This window comes from Sminthopsis crassicaudata, chromosome 3, assembly GCF_048593235.1.
Source record: "Sminthopsis crassicaudata isolate SCR6 chromosome 3, ASM4859323v1, whole genome shotgun sequence".
Taxonomy (NCBI): Eukaryota; Metazoa; Chordata; class Mammalia; order Dasyuromorphia; family Dasyuridae; genus Sminthopsis; species Sminthopsis crassicaudata.
Window position 1 is genome coordinate 267026631 of NC_133619.1, and position 24481 is coordinate 267051111.

At 35.0% G+C, this 24481-nt stretch overlaps 1 protein-coding gene across 1 annotated transcript in view; it reads left to right on the forward strand.

Annotated features, from left to right (window-relative positions):
- The window catches only part of GART (phosphoribosylglycinamide formyltransferase, phosphoribosylglycinamide synthetase, phosphoribosylaminoimidazole synthetase), a 44969-nt gene extending 20721 nt beyond the window's left edge, over positions 1-24248 (forward strand). Inside the window, 8 exon segments of the mRNA XM_074300711.1 lie at positions 4858-5109; positions 5290-5442; positions 11178-11384; positions 12687-12827; positions 13969-14099; positions 20699-20840; positions 23059-23174; positions 23284-24248. Of these exon segments, the coding sequence (XP_074156812.1) occupies positions 4858-5109; positions 5290-5442; positions 11178-11384; positions 12687-12827; positions 13969-14099; positions 20699-20840; positions 23059-23174; positions 23284-23475 (1334 nt within the window). The 3' untranslated portion in view covers positions 23476-24248.
- The last annotated feature ends 233 nt before the right edge of the window (positions 24249-24481 follow it).

Genomic DNA, 24481 nt, shown 5'->3' on the forward strand with positions numbered 1-24481 from the left:
TTATCTGTACATAATTTTTCTACTTTTCATTCTTTTGACCCAGGTCAGTCCTTCTGCCTCTTCTGATAATCTCTTTTAATATTTGAACCATTTTATGTTGTGAAAAAATTTTTGTTCATTTGTTTGTTTGTTTGTTTGTTTAAAGGAATATTGAAGTCTCAGGGATAGGAAGGAATCTAACCCACACTCTGAATATAGAAGTCTGGTTGCAACAGAGCTAAAATCATTGCATTCACACCATAGATCATTGTAAAGTTATTGTTGCTCTGTCTGTTTTCCAGAAATATAGCCTCAGTCCTTTCCTGTCTTGCTCTTAGCACCTCTGGACTTTTGAGAATTGCTAACACATTGCTTTTTGGATGATGTTTAGGTCTTGAATTGTTGCTGTCCTCACCTATCATTAACACTTTCAGAGCCATACCTACTTCTTTTCCCTTTTGCTCACTAAACTCTTTAACTTCTATTACCAGTGCCAACTACTTTTTCTCAATTTTTTTTTTCCATCCTACTTCACATGAATCCTTGTTTTCCCATGGAGCTTAGAAATAGGTAGAAGTTCCTATTTCAAACATGGTCTGGATATCTAGTCTGGCTCATCAGAGGAGGCATTTCATGTACAATATCACTAGTAAGAAGCCATTAATCTTTTTAATGTGATCTTGTACTTCCTAAATTGTGGCATCCAGACTCAACAAAATATTCCAGATGTGATTATGGCAGAGTATACATTGGGATTGTCATTTCTCCTTTTAGACACAATGTCTATATTAATGGAGCCAAGAACTACATTAATAATGCCTGGGACATGTAGTGAGTATCTAGTTAATGCTTAATAACACACCACAAAAAAATAAACTTTCTAAGTATCAGATGGGAGAGATGTGATTGTACTGCATTATATATAGAGAGAGAGACAGATATATGGAAATCAAAACTCAATGAAATTCAGCAATAAGATATAACTTCCCCAAAACAACAGTCTTGAACTACATTAATAGAAACATAACTTTTAGTAATCAGGAGGTGGTAATAACCTTGTGGTTTGTCCTCTTTTGGAGTAACAAACATACTTAGTTTGGGGAAACATAGTTTTAGAAAATAAGCATAAATTGGAGTGTGTCCAAAAGAGGGTCAGTTTGTCTGGAATATAATCTATATGAAGGTAAGTAGTTTGCAGTAAACCTGTGAAGGTAGGGTAGGATCATAATGCCAAAGCCTGTAAATATCAAATTGTGGAGTTTACATTTTATCCACTGGAAGCTCTTACTCCCAAGGAGAGTGACATAAATGGATATGTGCTTTAGGAAGATTATTTTGGAAAGAAGAGAGACCAAAGCCCCAGATTCCAATATAAAAAAGGCTTTCTAAACTAGATTTACTTGGAGCTGTGTGATCAGAAAAAAAAAAAAAAGAAAGAAACAAAATGACAGGGATGTAAGACAGGATTTTTTATTAATTGGGGATTGGGATTTAGGAAAGGTTTGAAAGAGTGAAAATCAAAATGTTTATGTGGCACTAAAAGATTTTACAGTGTTTATGTATACATTTTGCTATATAGTAGGTGTCATAATTCATACTTCATAGATGAGAAGTTAAGAAATTTGTTTATACTCACAATTTAATGTGTCCAAGATGAAATTAGAGTCCAGGGCTTTCTAACTCCAATTATCTATTATAATTTAAGTCTGAGTTGTGAAACAAGACCTAAAAAAGCCTTTTTAGATTTAGATCGATAATCTTTTTGAATTTTTTTTTGAATCTTTGGATTTTGAATCTTTTATTACAATGTTAGCTATCTTTCAATTTACAGGGTATAAAGTTTAATAATAGTATTGTTCTTCTAGTGAGGTATTTCACATTTTCTTCTATTTTTTTATTTTATTTTTTTGGTTTTGTTTAACTGATTCTTGATATCATTGTCATTCACTTCTATTTGTCCAATTCTAATATTTAGTTAATTGTTTTCTTCACATAGCTTTTTTACTTCCTTTTGCATTTGTCAATTGCACTTCTAAAGGAATTGTTTTGTTCATTGGATTTTTTTTTTTTTTTTTACATTTCACCATTTGTTCTTTAACAAGTTGTTCTCTCTTTTTCCATTTCACCAATTCTCCTTTTTAATAAAGGAGTTTTCTTGTTCCGTTTCACAAATCTATTTTCTAAGAAGAGATTTTCTTCAGTATATTTTTCCATTTCATTAAACATGTATTTTTTTAAAGTTTTTTTTTTCTTCAGACAATTTCTGTTTTCCTTTTCCAAACTCTCCTGCCAAGCTCTCATTTCCTTTCCCCATTTTTCTTCTTTTGATTTGGAGACCAATTCATATCCCCTTTGGAGGCTTTGTCTGGAGGCATTCTTCAGTGTTCTCAGGGTTTGAAGTCTCTTCTCCCTGTCTCTATAACACATATTTATGGTCAGAACAGTTTGCTTTTTTTTGTTCATTTTTAAAGGTTATGGTCTGCTCCGAGGGCACAGGAAAGATTGTCCTGAGCTTCCTCTACAGGGTGTTAAGGGCTTCACACTGCTCTGGAGCCAGTACTACAGATATCCTCTCCATTCTGGGAAGTCCTTCCAAGATGTCTTATGCTGGAAATTTGTTATAAAAAATATTTGTGGTTCTTTCACTCCAAAGTCCATTCAGAGGCTTGAGTTAGTATTGATTTTGAAGGAAGCCTCAGGAAGAGCTCAGGGAAAGTCCTATCTACTCTCTGTCATCTTGACTCCACCCCAACAGGGTTATTTTTATTTTCAGTTCTTTTTTTACTGATATGGAACATTGTAAATGTGGTTATAAATACTTTGCAATTCTTTTGAGAACTATTCATATTATTTGACCACTTATGTATTGAAGAATGGCTATTAATGACCAGTAGCCATTGTTGGCTAATTTATATTTTTTATATATCTTGAATACCAAATCTTTATCAGATAAATTTCATACAGAGATTTTTTTTCCCTTTTGACCAAGTCCCTTCTTATCTTAAGTAGATTAATTGTTATCTTAGCAGTCACTTTCCAGTTTAATGTAATAAATAATTTATTTTAGATTTTGCTTCTTATCTATGAGAATATTACCTACCCATGCCTATGAGAGGTATATGATCTCTCTTTCCTTACTTTATAATAGTATGATTGTTAACATTAAGGTCACTTATCTTTTACAATGACTAGTCTAAACCTAATTTCTACTTGACTACTTTTTAGTTTTCTTAGCACTTTTTAATCAAAAAAGGATTTTTTCCCCCCTAGGATAATTAATATTTTCTCTTCATCAAACACTGAGTTATTGAACTCCTTTGTTTCTGAGTCTCTTTTTAATAGTATCAAATAATTGATGACTGCTGCTTTATAACACTTTTGGGATTTGGAAGTGCTATTTTTTTTTTAATTAAAGCTTTTTATTTACAAAACATAATGCATGGATAATTTTTCAACATTGACCCTTGCAAAAATTTCTCTTCCAAATTCTCCTCTCCTTCCCTTCATCCCCTCTCCTGTTTGGCAGGTAGTCCATACATGTTAAATATGTTAAAATATATGTTAAATCCAATATATGTATACATATTTATACAGTTATCTTACACAAGAAAAATTGGATTAAGAAGGGGAAAAAAAAAAAACAAAGAAAATAAAATGCAAGTAAATAACAGAATGAAAATGTTATGTTGTGGTCCACACTCAGTTCCCATATCCTCTCTTCATCACTGAACAATTGGAACTGGTTTGAATCATCTCATTGTTGAAGAGAGCTTGCTATTACTGTAATTTTTTCCATCATTTCCCTTGATCTTATAAATAATTTGTTTCCCTATGAAGTTTAACTTAGTTCTAAAAAGTATTTCACTGACAAAATCAGGAATTCTTAAAATATTGAAGCGTGCAAGTACTGCTTTTTAAAATCTTTTTGGCTACAACTTTTTTCTCTCTTGGGCTTATAAGCAATTTAGTATTCATTCTGACATATATCAAAATAACATCTCAAAAACCATTAAGCTAATTCTTGTCGGAACTGTTGTACTTGATTGTCATCAAAGTTCCAATGGCTACCCATTGTCCTTAGATTATAATTAGTAGCATAAAATAGAATTCCCTCCTTTGGCTTTTAAAGCCCTTTAAGGAACCTTAAAAGGCATACATTTTTACATAATTTAAATTTGAGCCAAATTGATCTACTTCCTAATCTTTATAGTTGATATTGCATTTTCTATTTCTGTTTTTAATTAGGCTTTCCCCTATTCCAGTAAGGCACTCCTTCACTTCAGCCAGGTACCAATCCTTGACTTCCCCCAAATCTACTTACTACTTGAGTGAGACTTGTCCTGATTCTTCCTGAACTACTGGTGCCCTCTATCCCAAAAATTGTTTGGTGATGTAGATATTTGCATTTGCTTAAATCTGATCCTGCCATTCTGCTTATAGAAAATAAACCCTTTAGAAGTAGTAGGTTTGGGGGCAGCTAGGTGGCACAGTGGATAGAGCACCAGCCCTGAATTCAGGAGGACCCAAGTTCAAATGTGGTCTCAGACACTTAATACTTCCTAGCTGTGTGACCCTGGGCAAGTCACTTAACCCCAGCCTCAGGGGGGAAAAAAAAAAGTAGTAGGTTTGATACATAAATAAAAATTCTTAATTTTTATAGCATATGCCATTTTCCTTAAATCATTTCTTAAGTTTCTTAAATTTTTTAATATTTGCAAATGTTTTCTAATTAAGCAATTGCTAAGGTACTTAATTCCCTTTGGGTAGTTATGTATTATATATATATAGAAAGAGAACATAGTGGGTTAAATGGCAAAGTGGTCACTTATAAGTATTTCCTTATTTCATTAATTTATCTTCATATATTCCTTTAACTAGGAGGTGAGACAGCTGAAATGCCTGGCATGTATCCTCCTGGAGAATACGACCTTGCAGGTTTTGCTGTTGGTGCCATGGAGCGGAATCAAAAGCTCCCTCAACTGAACAGAATCACTGAGGGAGATGTTGTCATTGGAATAGCCTCTTCTGGTATTCATAGCAATGGATTCAGCCTTGTAAGGAAGATTGTAGAAAAATCTTCCTTCCAGTTCTCCTCTTTAGCTCCTGATGGATGTGGTAATCAAACTCTAGGTAAATTGCTGAATATATTAAGGCTTTTAAAATGTGAATGAAGTATTACTTATATAATTGAATTATGAATTTATCCATAAAATAATGGCATTAAAGAGCTATTTGCTTTTAATTTTTACAATCCACCTGTCTTATGTTTCAGTGTTTAAATGGGACTGTCTTTTATCTCACTCTTACCAGGGGAATTGTTGTTAAATCCAACCAAAATCTATAGCAGAACATTGCTACCAGTTCTTCGTTCAGGGCATGTTAAGGCTTTTGCCCATATTACTGGAGGAGGACTGCTTGAAAACATCCCTCGAGTTCTTCCAGAGACACTTGGGGTGGATTTAGGTAAGGAGAATAACAGTATTTTTGAAGTGTGCAGCGGTAGAAAACTGCTTTTATGATATATGACCTTTATTTTCTTGGGAATTTCATGAAGTTTATGTTGGAGTATATGCTTTTTATAGGTTAGTTTCTATTCTGACCAATGAACTACAGATCTATTTTGTTTTATATTGATATTTCTTGCACACAAGACCTGTCGTCACTGGATCTCCAGTTATCCTGACAGTTCCTCTTTCTAGTGATCTATTATTAAAATCTCTCTCTGTGCTTTACCCCTTCTAATAATACTATTCTTGGCTCTCATCATGACTACTAATTCCTTCAAGTTAAATCAAGACAATTAGCATTTATTAAGTACCTACTTTTGTGTCACATGCTGAACATGGAATGAATGGAAGAAAAAGTCTATCTCAAGGAGCTCATGGTCTAAAAGAGGGGTACAGCATGCAAATTGCTATGTACTCTCAGAGGGAAGGCACCAGCATAAGGAGTATCAGGAGAGTCTTCCAGAAGGTGAGATTTTAGCTGAGACTTGAAGGTTTAAAAACTGGAAAGAGAGGAGGAAGAATGTTCCAAGCATGAGGAGACGGCTAATGGAAATAGCCAGCCCATGTATGGAATGTGTAAGGAACAACAAGGAGACTACTCACTGGATTGCAGAGTATATGGAGGAATGTTAGGTAATAAAAGTTGGCATGTATATAAATATTATTACTATATATCTTCCACTAGGCTAAGTTCTTTATAATTATTATCTTATAGGGGAATTAAATGCTATTATTACCATTTTACAGATGAGGAAACTTAGGCAAGCAAGTTTGTGACTCCAGTCATACAACTAATTAAGTATCTGATCCCTGGTATGAATTGAGGTTTTCCTAATTCCAGAAACCAGTGCTGTCTCCAGACTTTGCCATCAAATTGTCCCCAAGACGTAAGATGCAATAAGGTTGGAAAGGAGCTAGATTATAAAGGCTTTTAATGAAATGAAATGAAATGAAATGAAAAAATCTGAGTGTTTCTTGGTAATTAATAATTAGGCTACTGATAATTAATAAATTGACTTATTGATTACCAATTGATAATCAGTATTATTGTCAGTAGCTACTCTCTGTAATCAAAGACACATCCATGAAAAGTCTGAAAACCTTTTATTTATTTTTTTTTAATAGGAAAAAAGAAAAACAAAAAGGAATACAAAGCAAAATAAAACAAAAGAGAACATTGTTGTGTGTCTAGTAGAGCATTAGGGAGGATTCAGAATATATAACAGGCCCTTAGGGAGCCTGAAAGCCTTGCTTTTTTGAAAGGGGATGCCCCTGACAAAAGAAAAATCAAACTTTGATTTAAAAAAAAAAAGAAAAAAGTGAGGATGGGAAGAATCAACCCAGATTGGTGGACATTTAATGAGGAGGTGGTTTGGAAGTCTTCAATTCCTGCTGAGAAGGTGGCTTAATCATGAGACTTAGCCCAATTTTGCAGTCTTGATAGTGGGACCATTCTGGTTGGTTTTCTATTTCATAAGCTGGGTCATCCTAAATTCCAGGGAAGTACAAAGACAGAGAAAGGTTCTTTTTTCTAGGGCAAGAACCTGCACTATCTGGATTCTCTTTTCACTTACTAGTTAGATCTCTTAGTTGGGTAGAGTCCCACCCAATATTGAAGAGCTTGTTTCTTGAGGGCTGGGACAATCTCAGAGTGACCTTCAGAGTGACTTTCTACAGGGGTTGGACTAAAGGAATTTCTCTCAGTCCTGAAGGTGATAGGGAACCACTGGAACTTTATTTGATTTATTTTAAAATTATAGCTTTTATTTTCAAAATATATACATGGATAATTTTCAACATTCACCCCCTACAAAATCCTAAAGTTCTAATTTTTTCCCACCCTTACCCTTACCCTCTCCCCAATTTGGCAAGTGATCCAATATATGTTAACATATTTCCACAAATATCATGCTGCGCAAGAAAAATAAGATCAAAAAGGGGGGGGGAATGAGAAAAAATGCAAGCAAACAAGAGTGAAAATACTATGATATGCTCCACATTCAATTCCCATGCTCCTCTCTGGGTGCAGATGGCTTTCTTCATCACGAGACTATTAGAACTGGTCTGAATCACATCATTGTTGAAGAGAGCCACATCCAGCAGAATTGATCATTGTATAGTCTTGTTGCCATATATAATGATCTCCTGGGTCTGATCATTTACTTAGCATCAATTCATGTAAGTCTCTCCAGGCCTCTCTGAAGCCATTCTGCTGATCATTTCCTATAGAACAACATTCCATAACATTCAAAGACCTTAATTTATTCAGCCATTCTCCAGCTGATGGGTACCCACTCAGTTTCTAGTTTCTAGCCACTACAAAGAGGGCTGCCACAAACATTTTAAGATCTCTTTGGGATACAAGCCTAGTAGTAGCACTGCTGGATCAAAGGGTATGCACAGTTTGATAACCCTTTGGGTATAGTGGAACTTTATTTTGTAATGCTGGAGAAACTGAGCAAGACAGAGTTAGAGGACAATTCAATAATTTATTAAATGGGGGAGATTTACTGGGACCAAATGGATCCATAGTTTGGTTCCAGGGCTGAATGAGACTGTTGTCTCAAAAGAATCCAGCCTTGAATGTCAGATAACAACATTCTTTTATTGAGTTACAATAACTATGGCATAATGGGTTTTGAGGGGGGTGACCTAATGGGGGGAGGAACCTAGGATGAGGATGACATAATGGAGGCAGGCACCTAAGAGGGGGAGGTACTGGAGAGCCTCCTGATAATTCTATTGATGTCTGAAATGGATAAAGATTTTAGCCTAACCTTAAGAGGGAATGGTTATTACCTGAGGCAAAGTAACTAAATAGAACAATTAGGGAAACTGGGTCAGGACATTAAAAGAGAACTGTGGCACTACATACAATTTGAATAGGCAGTGGAGTAATGTGGTCAAACCTGTGCTTAACTAAGATTTATTTGACTGCTGAGTAGATATGAAATGGGGTGCGAAGACACTTGAAGCAACTATAACCATTTAGTACTGGAAAAGTTGTCATCAAAAGAAAACAGTTTCAGTGAGTACAAAAAGACTGAGAAAAGAAGAAAAGAAAAGAAAAGATTTGAGATAAAAGCTAATTTATTACCTCTGGGGCAGAGCACAACAGAATAGATGAGTGTTCCACTTTAGAGTAGAGCATTAGGTGGGTGGTTGAAGATGAATAAAATTAGTCAGTGGGGAGAGTTTAAATGATGGTATCTGAGGTTCCGAATCAAACTGAGATAGTGGAAAAATTAATCTTTGAGGACAGAGTTCTGGTAAATTAGCATTGCCTTGGAGCAGCAAGGAGGCTTAGTAGATAGAGCACCAGCCCTGAAGTCTGGAGGACCTGAGTTCAAATTTGGTCTTAAACACTTAACACATCCTAGCTGGGTGACCTGAGGCAAGTCACTTAACCCCAATTGCCTCAGTCAAAAAAAAAAAAAAAAAAAATTTATGGTTGCCTTGAGGGATTTGGCCTCAGGGTAGAATTATCTTAGATCATTAGGCAGAATTGCTACTTAGACCTAGGAAGGGAGCTTCCTTCTAGGATTCCAGCCTGTTATAAATTCTCTGGTTGGCTTGTTAAAATTTCACTTTCCTTCTTTCTCAGTCTAGTTAACCAAATTCAGTTCCAATGCTGTCCTCCATTGTAGAATTCCTTACCGATTCTGAACCTAAATTATCCCACCCTTATCAATCTTGAATTTCCTGAATGGAGCTAAAGATATCACATATCTAGTCCAATTCAAATTTATGTTAAATAGTCTCAACTAGACACTTACCTTAGCAAAGCTGAACTTTTAATTCTACTCCCTCACAAACTATTACCTCCTCAAACCTTCCTTGCCACATTCCCCCTCATATCTCATACCCTCTCTCTTCCTTTTATTCTTTCTCTGATAATGGATTGGTCTTTGTCAAGGCCAGCCCTTATACATGTGCACTTCATCTTGTACAGTCCCATTTTCTCCATTAGATTTTCCCACCTCCAACACTTCCATTTTCTTTTCTTTTTTTTTTTTAAATTATAAATTTTTTTGACAGTATATATGCATGAGTAATTTTTTTTAATAACATTATCCCTTGTATTCATTTTTCCAAATTATCCCCTCCCTCCCTCTACATGACAGGCAATCCCATACATTTTACATATGTTACAATATAACCTAGATACAATATATGTGTGTAAATCCCATTTTCTTGTTGCACATTAAGTATTAGATTCTGAAGGTGTAAGTAACCTGGGTAGATAGACAGTAGTGCTAACAATTTACATTCACTTCCCAGTATTCCTTCTCTGGGTGTAGTTATTTCTGTCCATCAGAATATATCTTCATACGGCATTGAAGTGTACAGTGATCTTCTGGTTCTGTTCATTTCACTCAGCATCAGTTGATGTAAGTCTCTCCAAGCCTCTCTGTATTCCTCCTGCTGGTCATTTCTTACAGAGCTAAATAATATTCCATAACCTTCATATACCATAATTTACCCAACCAATCTCCAGTTGATGGACATCCATTCATCTTCCAGTTTCTAGCCACTACGAAAAGAGCTGCCACAAACATTTTGGCACATACAGGTCCCTTTCCCCTCCTTAGTATTTCTTTGGGATATAAGCCCAGTAGTAGCACTGCTGGATCAAAGGGTATGCACAGTTTGATAACTTTTTGGGCATAGTTCCAAATTGCTCTCCAGAATGGTTGGATTCTTTCACAATTCCACCAACAATGTATTAGTGTCCCAGTTTTCCCACATCCCCTCCAACATTCATCATTATTTGTTCCTGTCATCTTAGCCGGTCTGACAGGTGTATAGTGGTATCTCAGAGTTGTCTTAATTTGCATTTCTCTGATCAGTAGTGATTTGGAACACTCTTTCATATAAGCCACACTTCCATTTTCAATCTTTTCCTTTTCTTAGCTTTCTTACTGCCTTCATACATTTCCAAGATTACCCTTAAGTAATCCTCATTAGACCCTGTCTCTTTCACAGCCAAATATCTAGAAAAATTATTTCCCCCTTTTGCTCTCTATTCTATCACTGGTTTCTGATCTCATCACATTTTTTCTTCTAAAACCAAAATGTGTCATCTTGGCAAGCTCTTCAATTCCTCACTAAACTCTAGTATTCTGAGGATACCCAATGTATAATTCTTGACATTTCTAACTCCATATCTTTTGCTTCCTTCCCCTTCTCTCTATTCATGTAGTCACCATCTTTCTTAATCTTGGCCTTCTTCACTCTTCACCTCTCCTTTGGGAGACTGCAGTCTTCTACTTAATCTTCTAGTTCTTCCTGTGTAGTTCCTTCATGTGTAGATCTTGCCATATCACTCCCTAAATCCTTTGGCTTTTAAAAGCCCTTCCCCTTGCCCTGCAGTCTGTTTCTAACCTTATCCTATATCATTTCCTATCCAATATGATGAATTCTGAATTCTAGTGAATGATGCTTAGTTTTTAACATTTCTTTCAAGATAACTACAGCTAAGGACTGAAACAGCAAGTGTGCTAGAACCATAACCTCACATTGACACCAGACAGTAAAGGGCTTTAAATGGCAACCTGAGGAGTACTTTATGCTTTATTTTCAGTAATCCTAATTATATTTATTATATACTTGTATATCTATAAATGTAAATAATCCCATGTTTTATATGCAAAACACTAATCTGATATGGCATTTCTATCCTCTTGCCAGATGCTCGATGCTGGAAAATCCCTAGAATATTTTCATGGCTTCAGCTTGAGGGCTGCCTCTCAGAAGAGGAAATGGCTAAGACATTCAATTGTGGAATTGGGGCTGTCATGGTGGTACAAAAAGATCTAGCTGAACAAGTTCTGAAGTATATACACCAGCAAGAAGAGGAAGCTTGGATAATCGGGAATGTAGTTACTTGTCCTACAGGTTTTATCTCTTAATTTGTTATTTTACTCTGTAATGTAGAAGGCTCTGCAGGCTTTATCAATAAGAATGCAAAAAAATATTCAAAAGATATTTTAATGCATTGTTTTTCTCACTAAATAGTTCAGTATGTGGCTAATACATAAATTCTATGTTAAAATTATGACTGTAGACAACTACTCCTATCAATACTAGATTTGGGATGTACATTTAAAAACTACCAACTATTGGGAAGAGCCAAGATGGTGGAGAGTAAAGTAGACAGGAGCTGAGCTCTCCCTGAGCTCTCTCTGAGCTCCTGAGCTCTTCCTAAATTCCCTTGAAATCAGCATTAGATCAAGCTTCTGAGTGACAGAACCCACAAATCTTCTAAATAGAGTAATTTTTCAGCTTAAGATATCTTAGAAGAACTTTAGGAAAGGTCTTGTCTCAATTGGGTGGGAGGGGAATGCAATCCCAGAGGCATAAGGAAACCCAGAGCATAGATTCTAGTGGAAGGCTCTTAACCAAAAATAGTGGTGTTGGCTACTCCTTGTTCACTAGTTCAGAAAACCAGTGGGTCAGCAGACCAGCTGTAACACAGCTATAGAAGGTAAATTATGAGCCCCTGAACTCCAACATAGCAGATGAGACTTCAACAGAAACACTCAATGTGGTGGGGAAGCTTATAGCACCACCAGTCCCAGCACATTCAGTGAGCCTGTCACGCTGCAGAGGAAGGGCGGGACAGTCTCACTTATGCCCTATGAACAATAAAGCTTAAAAGAATACTGGTCATGGATAGCCACTATGGAGTCAGAAAAGATCAGAAGAGGAGAGCAAAGGCAAAATGCCTTGAAGCCTCAGAGAGGAATATGAGTTACAGAGAACCTTAGCTCAGAAAGCTCTCAAAAAAAGATCTTAAAAGAGAAGAAAATGGGGGGAAAGAAATGAGTTTTTTAATGAATTTGGGGGGTAGGGGAGCACAACAGTTTAGAAAAAGGAAGCACAGAAATTGAAGATAACTCCTTAAATTTTTTGACAAAATGAGAAAAAATCCACTAAAAATCTACCAACTAAACATTTTGGTAAAAGTTAATGATTGAGAAAATATCTATTAGGAATGGTGGCCTTTGAATTAAGTATTTGTACATCTTAGTAATTTTATTGGTTATAATGCTTATAAGGTTAAATATTAGCATCTGAGTCTTCAAAAGAAAGTACTTTAGAAGAAAAAGTTTCTCTTAACATAAAATAAGTTTTGCCATCTAGTAGTCTTACTAATTTGCCACTTTTCTACTCTTGTTTTGTGACTTTTAAATAAAGGTTATTCCCGTGTGAAAGTCAATCATTTGATTCAAACAATGCAAAGAAATGGATCAGTCTCATTAATGAATGAATCTTTAAAGGGTTGCCTTAGTGTCCAACCAAAGAGAGTACAAGTAGCTGTCTTAATATCTGGAACAGGTAAGGTTTATTTTCCTGTGTATATTGAAAGCAATTAATAAGACTGTTAAAAACTAAAGGGTTAGAAAGAAATTAGAACTTGGCAAAGAATTAAGGGAAAGTATTTTACATCATCAGATTGAACTAACACTGAACTTTTGAAATTCTGAATTCTGATGATTTTAAATTTGGGGTAACAGCTTTAGCATGTCTTTTTTTTTTTTTTTTTTTCCCTGAGGCTGGGGTTAAGTGACTTGCCCAGGGTCACACAGCTAGGAAGTGTTAAGTGTCTGAGACCAGATTTGAACTCTGGTCCTCCTGAATTCAAGGCTGGTGCTCTATCCACTGCGCCACCTAGCTGCCCTTTAGCATGTCTTTTAATTTTAGGGTTTTGTTGATGTATTTTATTTTGAAGATAATAGATATGTAACTACTAATACTGATAATTAAGAGTATATACTGTTTTTTACTTTAGAGTTGTTTACCAGTTGCAGACAGGAGTGCTAGAACTGAGAAATACAACTCTAATCTCTTCATTTCCTAGTCAAATAGTTTGACCCCTCACATCTTAAAGGAAAAGGTATTGAAGCCCAGAGAAATTAAATCTTTTAATAAGAATTCCTCATTAATCATTTATACATTTTTAAGAATTCACTATTTGACAAAGTGCTTGCAAAGCAATCTGGCCAGAATTAGGTTCAAAACAACATTTTACATCACATTAAACTCCAGATTGATAATGATAACCCAAACATAAAAATCATATTAAAGAATTGGAAGAGCTGAGGAGATACAGTCATATCAACAGTTCTTTTCTATGTTTTAAGCATAAGAAGTGAAATATTCCAGGTATTTTTATCATTCACTAAATTCATTCTTCAGTAAAATAGTTACCTTAGTAGGGCAAGCACATTGGATAGCATTTTTTCAGCTATTAAACATAGTGTCCTGATAGGAAAATATCACCCATTTTATCTGTGGTTCATAGGAAATTGACATAGATTCTTAGAAAATTTATAACTGCTTTTGAATCTATCTTCACAGTATCATATGTAGTACATATACAACTATTTAATAAATCATATTTATTAACTGAGCAGAAAGGATCATATTTATAAATTTGTACAAATAGATTTATTTGCATTTTTTCCATCTTTTTCAGGCACAAATCTCCAAGCCCTAATAAATGGTACTCAGGAACCAACTAGCTGTGCACAAATTGTTGTTGTTATCTCTAACAAAGCTGGAGTGGCAGGGCTAGAAAAAGCAGAAAATGCTGGTATTCCTACTAAGGTTGGTTGTTTTTTGCATTGGTTGAGGTTGGGGAAGAGGGGGAGATTATCAAGTGACTCTCCCTTAGTCCTATAACCAATCATTTGTCAAGTATCTCTCTCATCCATCTCCTTTTGTACATTCATATAACAGCCACCCTAGTTCATTCAGATCCTGAACATCAGAACTGTTGTAACAGCTTTCTAAATAGTCTCTCCCTTTCTCATGTCTTTCCTCTCCATCAGTCATCAACATAGATGCCAGAGATATATTCCTAAAGCAAAGATCTGACTTTACTTCCTATTCAACAAGGTAGAATCTGAGATATAGAAGGGAAGAAGGAAAAGAGAACAAGCCTTTATTAATAGCTTATACTGTGTGCCAGGCTCTATACTAACTGCTTTACAAATATCTCATTTGATCCTCAAAACAATCCTGTGAGATAGGAGGTTTTTTATTCCTATTTTACAGATGAAAAAACTGAGGTATATAGAGCATAAGGTCACATAATTAATAAATGTCTCATGCTAGATTTTCATTAGGTTTTCTAACTTTAAGGTCAGAAACACATACCTGCCCAACATTATTTCCAGGATAAAATACAAATTCCATTGTTTGTCATTTAAAGTCTTTCATCATTTGACTTTAGTCAATTTTTCTCCAAATTTACCCTTTATACATTTTATGTTCGTGATATACTGGTCTACTTGCTGTTCTCACACAGTTCCATGTTCTTTTTCCAAGCTTTTATACAGTCAGTCTTATGCCCTTGCATTCTTAAAACTGAAGAGTGGAGATTACTTCCATGTGTTAGAATTTTTACCTCCTTAAAGTCTTAAGGACAAAGCCATGATGTTGGAGGAGAAGAAAGTAGTACAGGAACTACCACCACCATCCTACCCCAAATCTCTGACCAACAGACCAGGGGAAATGCAAGACAAAGTCACAATAAATCATTTTTCCAGTCCACATCTTTATAGGGAGACAAAGAGGGCTCAACACTCTTCAAGAGACGATCTGTCCTTGAATACCACATATGAGAAGCATTCCCATCTAGGATTCGAATATTGAACAGATCAAGCAGTAGTCCCAAACCCTTACTAAGGTATCAAAACATGTTAATAGGGATAGGTGCCACCTGCAAGTGTTGTTGCCGTGTCCAGGTTTGATATTGCAGGGTAGGGAGGCTCTGGATGGTTTACGAAGAAAGGAATAGATTCAGAAACAAACAGCAATAATTTTAGACACTGAACCTTGCAGAGAAATAACTCCTTTAGGAGTATACAGTAATAGTAATACTTAAGACACACACTTGGGGGGGGGGAGAACTTTAAAGAAGACTTAAATGGTTTTATTAATGACATAAGAGCATGAGAGGAAGAAAATTGGAAAAATAAATGAGAGCTGTGGAAAAAAGAACTGAAAATGGTAATTAACAATTTGGCATAAGAGGTACAAAACCTTGCTCAAGCAACAAACTCCCCATAAATTAGAATGGATTAAATAGAAACTAGGGACTCTTTTGAGACAGGAAAGAATACTAAAATAAAGTCAAAAGACTTTTCAAAAAAACGAAGAAGAAAATGTAAGGCTTCTCACACCATGAACAACTGTCCTAGAAAACAGATTGAGGAAAATAATTTTATGAACTGACCTAAAAGCAATGTCCAAAGCAAGAGCCTTGAACACTATATTTCAAGAAAACTGTCTAGAACTCTTGAAACCAGGGGGAAAGTACAAATAGAATCTTCAAGCCACAACCTAAATGAAACCCCCAAATTAAAACTTCTAAGAAAATGATATGCATAATTCAGAGCTTCAGGATCAAAGAAAAATACCCCAAGAAGCCAGAAATCAAGAATTAAGAGCTGCAAAGAGCTGTAGTATCACACACAGTTTAGTAGTTATCATCATGAAGGAGCAGAGTTTAGAATAAGAAATTTCAGAAGAAAAAGGATACAGACTTATAGCCAAGAATAATTTAATCAGTAAAATTGAGTATAATTCTGCACCAGAAAAGTGTACCTTTAGTAAAATGGAACTTCCTAGCATTACTAATGAAAATGCCAAAACTATATAGAAATTTTAAGTTTGAACACAGGAGTTAAGACATAAAAAGTTAAACATAAATGAATAGTCATAAAGGAATCAACAAAAATAAATCATATTGGGGGGTGATAGAGTCAAATTGGGAAACTTAAGAAAGTATTTCTATGCATGAGTATTTTTTTTTATAACATTATCCCTTGTATTCATTTTTCCAAATTATCCCCTCCCTCCCTCTACTCCCTCCCCTAGATGACAGGCAATCCCATACATTTTACATATGTTACAATATAACCTAGATACAATATATGTGTGTAAATCCCATTTTCTTGTTGCACATTAAGTATTAGATTCTGAAGGTGTAAGTAACCTGGGTAGATAGACAGTAGTGCTAACAATTTACATTCACTTCCCAGTATTCCTTCTCTGGGTGTAGTTATTTCTGTCCATCAGAATATATCTTCATACGGCATTGAAGTGTACAGTGATCTTCTGGTTCTGTTCATTTCACTCAGCATCAGTTGATGTAAGTCTCTCCAAGCCTCTCTGTATTCCTCCTGCTGGTCATTTCTTACAGAGCTAAATAATATTCCATAACCTTCATATACCATAATTTACCCAACCAATCTCCAGTTGATGGACATCCATTCATCTTCCAGTTTCTAGCCACTACGAAAAGAGCTGCCACAAACATTTTGGCACATACAGGTCCCTTTCCCCTCCTTAGTATTTCTTTGGGATATAAGCCCAGTAGTAGCACTGCTGGATCAAAGGGTATGCACAGTTTGATAACTTTTTGGGCATAGTTCCAAATTGCTCTCCAGAATGGTTGGATTCTTTCACAATTCCACCAACAATGTATTAGTGTCCCAGTTTTCCCACATCCCCTCCAACATTCATCATTATTTGTTCCTGTCATCTTAGCCGGTCTGACAGGTGTATAGTGGTATCTCAGAGTTGTCTTAATTTGCATTTCTCTGATCAGTAGTGATTTGGAACACTCTTTCATATGAGTGGATATAATTTCAATTTCATCATCTGAGAATTGAAAAGACAAATATATTAAGAGACAAAGGAAAGAAAGGTTAGGGAAATTATCTCACATAACCAAGGTATAGATCTAGACGTGTGCAAAAAAGGGGGGTTGGAATTAAAAGTTTGAACTTCTCATCTAAAGTAGGTAATAAAACCAAAGAATCATATGCACACAGAAAGAATACAAAGTTATATCTCACTTAACAAGGAAAGGAGCAAATGCAGATGGAGGAATTGAAAAGGTTTTATCTTTACCATCTATTTTCGAAAAATGAGCTTTTATTGAGATGGCAAAAATGTAATGGAACATTATTGTACTGTAAGAAGATTGCAGAGAAACCTTGACAGAGAGTGAAGTGAACAGGACTAGGAATGTTACTCATCTCCAAATAGAAAAGTGAAAGACTTAGTGAAAAATGAGGCATTTATTTCTTAGCCATAACCAGCGTGGAATTTTGTTTTGCTTGACTATGTGTCTCAAAAATTTTGTTTTCCTTTCTTCTTAGTGGGGGAGGGGAAAAAGAAGGAATGTGAATTTTTTTGTTTATGAAGTTTAATTTTAATACTATTGGGTTACACAAATGGAATAAACAAGCAATGTTGCCATTCTGCTCACTGTGGTTATGAATTACAAAGTACCATAGAATCACATTGAGTTCTTTTACATTTTTTTTGACAGTACATATGCATGGTTAATTTTTTACAACATCCCTTGCACTCCCTTCTGTGCCGAATTTTCCTCTCCTTCCCTCCTTTCCCTAGATGGCAGACATTCTCATACATGTTAGATATGTTATAGTATATCCTAAATACAATATATGTGTGCAGAACCGAATTTTTGTTGTTGTTGCACAGGAAGAATTGGATTCAGAAGGTAAAAATAACCTGGGAAGAAAAACAAAAATGCAAACGGTTTACACTCATTTCCAAGTGTTTCTTCTCTGGGTGTGGGCTGATTCTGTCCATCATTGATCAATTGGATCTGAATTAGATCTTCTCTTTGTTGAAGGTATCTACTTCCATCAGAATACATCCTCATACAGTATCTTTGTTGAAGTGTATAATTATCTCCTGGTTCTGCTCATTTCACTTAGCATCAATTCATGTAGGTCTCTCCAAGCCTCTCTGTGTTCATCCTGCTAGTCATTTCTTGCAGAATAATATTCCATAACATTCATATACCATAGTTTACCCAACCATTCTCCAATTGATGGGCATCCATTCATTTTCCAGTTTCTAGCCACTACAAAAAGGGCTGCCACAAACATTTTGGCACATACAGATCTCTTTCCCTTCTTTAGTATTTCCTTGGGGTATAAGCCCAGTAGTAGCACTGCTGGATCAAAGGGTATGCACAGTTTGATAACTTTTTGGGCATAATTCCAGATTGCTTTCCAGAATGGTTGGATTCTTTCACAACTCCACCAACAATGCATTAGTGTCCCAGTTTTCCCCACATCCCCTCCAACAAGGAATGTGAATTTTTGCTGGTTTTTTTTTTTTTTTTTAAACTATATAGCTAAGCATCATTTTTCCTTCCTACCTGGAGCCTTTTCTGATTCATCCTTTAGCCGCTATTTTCCACCAAAATTACTTTGTATATGTTAGTATTTATTTATATTCCCCTCTGCCTTACTAAAATGAACTATTTCAGTTTTTTCTCTTTGTATCTCATCTAACCCCTGTAATAAATGCTTCTTGATTAAGTGATAATGATTTCAATCTTTGACTAATAGAATTTTGCTATCAACTTCAGAAGATATCTGATGTCATTTGGCATGAATACCCTTACCAGTACTAATCAAAACATCTCCATACCTTAGTAGATGATTTCATGAGTTGTGACCAAAAGATATTTTATTACCTAGTAGTCAAATTCCTGGTGTTGAATCTGTCTGAACTTGGCTAAGCTGATCATCGGATAGCAGTCATCAGAGGAATTTTAGACCTGTATCTGAAAATCCCCTCTACACTTTCCCCAACAAATCCTTATCCCACCATTATTTGACAGCCTCTACCCAAAGGCACTTTTATCTACTAAGATAGCCTATACTCTTTTCTAGACACTCTCCTGCCCATTAATGTCTTCCCAAAAATGTGCTTAGAACAGAATACAGACTATCACCTACCATATTCTGAACAGTACCCCACTCAAAATGCAGCCCAAGATAGTAGTAACTTTTATATCTTATATTACCGTGTTTATTCAGGTTATGTTTGTAATTAAACTCTCAGATCTTTTTTCCCCACAGAAACCATTGTCTATCCACATCTCCTTAGTATGTTTCAAACATATCCCTTCCTTGCTATACACACTGCTTTTACTCTTCTGGAGTCTCTCAGAACTTCTCACCTAGACTGTTTAAAAATAGTTTTTCATTTTAAGTAATATACCTGTGTCAGTCTCTTCCTTTCCCAAAACACAAGTCTGTTTTGCTTTCCTCCTTAAATTCCTTCAAGGACTTCCTTTTATGTGTAGGAAAAAGTAAAAGTTTTGGTTTTAGTGATTCCATCCAGTTTTATTGCATGGACATGTTGTGCCCATATACATATGCCAGCTAGCTAATCTGAACATATAACTTCTCATTTCTATGCCTACTCTTATTCCCAAATCATGGGAATGCCAGTCATTTTTCCATGCTTTGTTCATATTTCTTCTGGTAGTATGATATAGTAGATAGAGTCTTGGAATCAGAAAGACCTCAATTTAAATTCATCTTCCGACATTAATACCCAGAACTTGAGCAAGTCAATTTCTCTGACATTTAGTCACCTTTAAAATGTAGGGGTGAAACACTTATCAAATCTATCTCTAATGGAATTTGTGAGACAGGGAAAAGAATCTGGAACTCATTATTTAGGGAAATTCAATGGAAGAAATGATACTTGAGTAGGTCCTAGATGGGAAAATACACAAGAAATAGAAACTAGAATTTGCTACATTCAGGCTTCCTCTTCTTGCTGGTGTATATCCTTCAGAACTTGTTCAGCTAGATCTTTTTGTACCACCATGTCAGCCCCAATTCCACAATTGAATGTCTTAGCCATTTCCTCTTCTGAGAGGCAGTCCTCAAACTAGTCCTAGAGTTCTAGGAATTTTCTCCCAATATCTTATGTATTTCTCTTTTGTGGACTTTGCATTCTACCTCATATGGTAGTCATGCTAATTTGTGCAAATGTTTTATCTAACTACTACACCCCCACCCAATTGATAAGATCTTTTAAGAGTCTGTAGTATAATTGCTTTTCATTCTTATATCCCCACTTCCTTTTCTCCTTAATAATTTGATTATATGTTTTAATTGAATTTAATCAAAAAGAACAATAGATCGGCAGTGAGTGGTCCTAATACCTAATGCCTTTCTATTCTCTTATGTTGTTATCCTCAAAAAAAAAAAAAATAAAAACAACTAAGGTAACTTTCATGCCTCAGTAAAATGTTTGATCATGACCTGTGTAATTGTAGTATGTGTCAGTTTTAAAGACTTGATTATACCTTTGAAATATATTATTTTTATGTACTATCTTTTATTCTACAGGTAATTAATCATAAGCTATATAAAAGTCGTTCAGAATTTGACAGTGAAATTGACAGTGTTCTTGAAGAGTTCTCTGTTGACCTAATCTGTCTTGCAGGATTCATGAGAATTTTGTCTGGTCCTTTTGTCCAAAAATGGAATGGTAAGCAGTTTATTTATTTAACATATTAGCCTAAAAAAGCAATCTGTGGTATTAAGTTTTTGGAAATGCATCATATAAGGTGAAACATTTGTGATAGTATTTTATTTCTGTATAAGTGCAACTACTCATTTTCCCTTGGTCTGCTACTTATTACTTACTTACTTTTCTAAAATTAGGATAAATTTAGAGGGATTTTTTGTTTGTTTATATGCTCAGTGATATTTCATTTCTACCAAAAATCCTAGAAATATTTTGAAATTGTCAGACTTTTTATTTAAATTATGTGAGAAGGCTGAATTGATATGGGGGGAATAAGAGCAGATATATACATTTTGACAAATTTAAGTCCAGAAAAATTAAATGAATTAACTAGAGCCACATAGTTAATTAATTACAAAGCAAAGTCTAGAAACCATATTTCACTGCTTTAAAGTCAGGGAAAATAGTAATTATATATACATTCCCTATATAGAAAGTTTTACTTCTGATACTCTCCTCATATACTCAGCTTCCCAGTGATTTTTCACCACATCCTGGGTCCTATTTAACTTCTCCAGTTTCTGTATCTGTAACTATACTTTAATTACACACAGAAGTGGTTTCACCTCTCTAATCTTACCAATATCATCTATAACTATTCTCTATTTGCATAAGTCTGAACTTTGAAATTTTGACTCCAACTCTTCAAAAGATAGTGTTCCATTCTTTTATTTCTATTCAAGTTTTCTCCTCCTAACCCAATTCTTCATCCTCATTGCACCCTCTCTTCAACCTGTTCCTTTTTCTCCTTTTTTGGCCTTCCTTGTTTTGACTTCTTAACTATAGTTTGAAAAGAGGAAGAAGGAAGAGAGAAGAAGGGAAAAGGAGAGAGAGAGAGAGAGAGAGAGAGAGAGAGAGAGAGAGAGAGAGAGAGAGAGAGAGAGAGAGAGAGAGAGAGAGAGAGAGAGAGAGAGAGAGAGAAAACTAAGCGGGGGGTGGAGGAAGAGGAAAAGAGAGTTAACCACTCCTATATATTCTTTTCTATTCTTGAATTCCTTGCCACCCACCATTTATCGCCTATATAATCCTGCAGTGTTGAAAGAAACTTCACAACTCCCAAGTGAGTCTACTATACTGGGTTTTGTGTTACCTAATCTCTCAGTTAGGCTGTAACTGCTCAGTAATCATTCTAATTTTTCCCTGGTTGGTTTTCCTTAAACATCTCAAAATCATTGTATCCAAAATAGAAGTCATTATTTTTACATCTACAACTGTTCATCTTTTTTCTAACTTCCCTATTTCTGTTGAAATCCCTCCCCTTTCAATCTCCTAGAGTTATCCTGGACTTTTCCCTCCTCATCTTTAATTATTTGACAAGTCTTGGCACTTGTACTTCCATAACATCTTTTGCATCTCTTCAATTTTTAGACTGTTAAGAATTCCTCAACTTCTCAGTCCATCTTCTTCCTTCCAGTCTCTTCACTAGCTAATCCATCTACCCCACTGTCAAAATAACTTTCTTAAATTATGTCTTAGCCATGTTATTCCACTGTTCAAGAATCTCCTATAGTTTTCCTCTTGCCCTAGAATAAATTATATATACAGTTTGAAATCTATAATCTTAATCTATCTAAATCTGCCCTTGTAGATTTATTTCATATTGTCTCATCACGTACTCGTGTTACAGTCAAACTGACCTTCTTACCATTTTTTGAACTGGGCATTTCATCTAACTACCCATCCACTTACCTCATATATTTCCATATCTTTGTACTAACTAGATTGCTAGGTGTGACACTAGATATAGCTCTTATCATGGAGTCAGAATAAATTCAAATCTAGCCCCAGACTAAGTATCTGAGTTTGCAACCCTGGGCAAGTCACTTAACTTCTGTATTCCTCAGTTCCTGTAAAATAGGAATAACAATATACCCAGCTCACAAAGCTTTTGTGAGGATCAAATGAAATTTCTTTATATGTTGCAGTTTCTCCTCCATAAGAATGCAAGTTTCTTGATTGTTGAAATCTGTTTAAAATAATGACTCAATTATAGCACTATTAGCATTAGTTCTGTATATAGTTTATAGTATGTGTCAAATAGGTTCTTGGTAAAATATGTAACTAGTATAAAATCATCTTGCATGTGGTGGGCCCTGAGCTATTCAGCAGTACAATTCTACATGAGGAGCATAGGAAGTCTAAACTCTTTAACTAGTTTTTTGTTTTGTTTGATTACTAGGTAAAATACTCAACATCCATCCATCATTACTCCCTTCTTTTAAGGGTTCAAATGCCCATGAGCAGGTTCTTGAAGCTGGAGTGAAAATCACTGGTTGTACAGTACATTTTGTGGCTGTAAGTCTACTTTTCTTAAAAATGAACTATTTTAAGGTTATATAAATAGTTTGTATTAACTAAAAGTTAGCTTTGGATATATTGAAAGCAGCTTTTTTTTTCTTTGTAGGAACAAGTGGATTCTGGACAAATTATTGTTCAGGAGGCTGTCCCAGTAATGAGAGATGACACTGTTGCAACTTTATCAGAAAGAGTAAAAATAGCAGAGCATAAAGCATTTCCTGCTGCTTTACAGTTGGTGGCCAGTGGTGCAGTGAAACTTGGAGAAAATGGAAAGATTTGTTGGAGTAAAGAGGAATAAATAACCATAAATTTGGAATGAATTAATTTGGATTTATGTATCAAGTGTTGTCATTTGTACTTTCTGTCATGTATACAAAACAATAGCTAGCAGGAAAAATCTTTATATCTTTGTTTTTGTGAAAAAGAAGATTCCTTACTAACAGACTTCCTCATGAAATTAATATATCTCCCATATGTACAAAAATAGAGCTTTTTTTTTTTTTTTTTTTTTTAATGGCAAAGAATTGGAAATTGGGGAGATGTCCATAAGTTGGAGAATGGCTGAATAAGTTGTGCTGTATGATGATAGAAAACTGTTGTATTACAAGAAAAGCAAAATGGTTTCAGAAAAACTGGGAAAGGTGTTTATGGACTAAAATAAAGTGAAATGAGAAGAATCAGAACATTGTAACAGCAATATTGTACAGGTGTGAATGACTTAACTATTCTGAACAATACAATTAGCTAAAACTTCCTAAAACCAGATGAAAAGTTATATTCATCTCCAGAGAAAGAACTGATGAAGGCTGAATGCAAATTGAAGCATACTTTTTTCTTTTTTGGCTTGTGGTCTGTTTTCTTTTTTCAAGATGGCTAATATGGAAAAGTTTTGCCTGACCTCATATGTGTAATTGCTTGCCTTCCCAAGGAAGGGAAAGAATTTCGAACTCAAATTTTTTTAATGACTGATAAAAATTTATTTTATTACTTGTAATTGGGAGCTAATTCTATGAAGTGAACAAAAATATATTTAAAAAGAAACAGAAAAAAAAATAAAATTAATATATCAAAGACTACTGATTTTACTGAGAAATCTGTCTCTAATCTAATACCAAACTTAACATAATATAGAATATAGTTCTCTATATATCAAATAAACATACAAATAATCCTATCATATCTCACATGATTATCCAAGCTTTACGTAGAGGGTTATCTTTTCATTCTCAGTCAAGCAAAGTGTCAAAAATCTTCTACCAAACAGCACTTTATCCTAGCCCCTTAATTTCTCATCTTTCATTTTC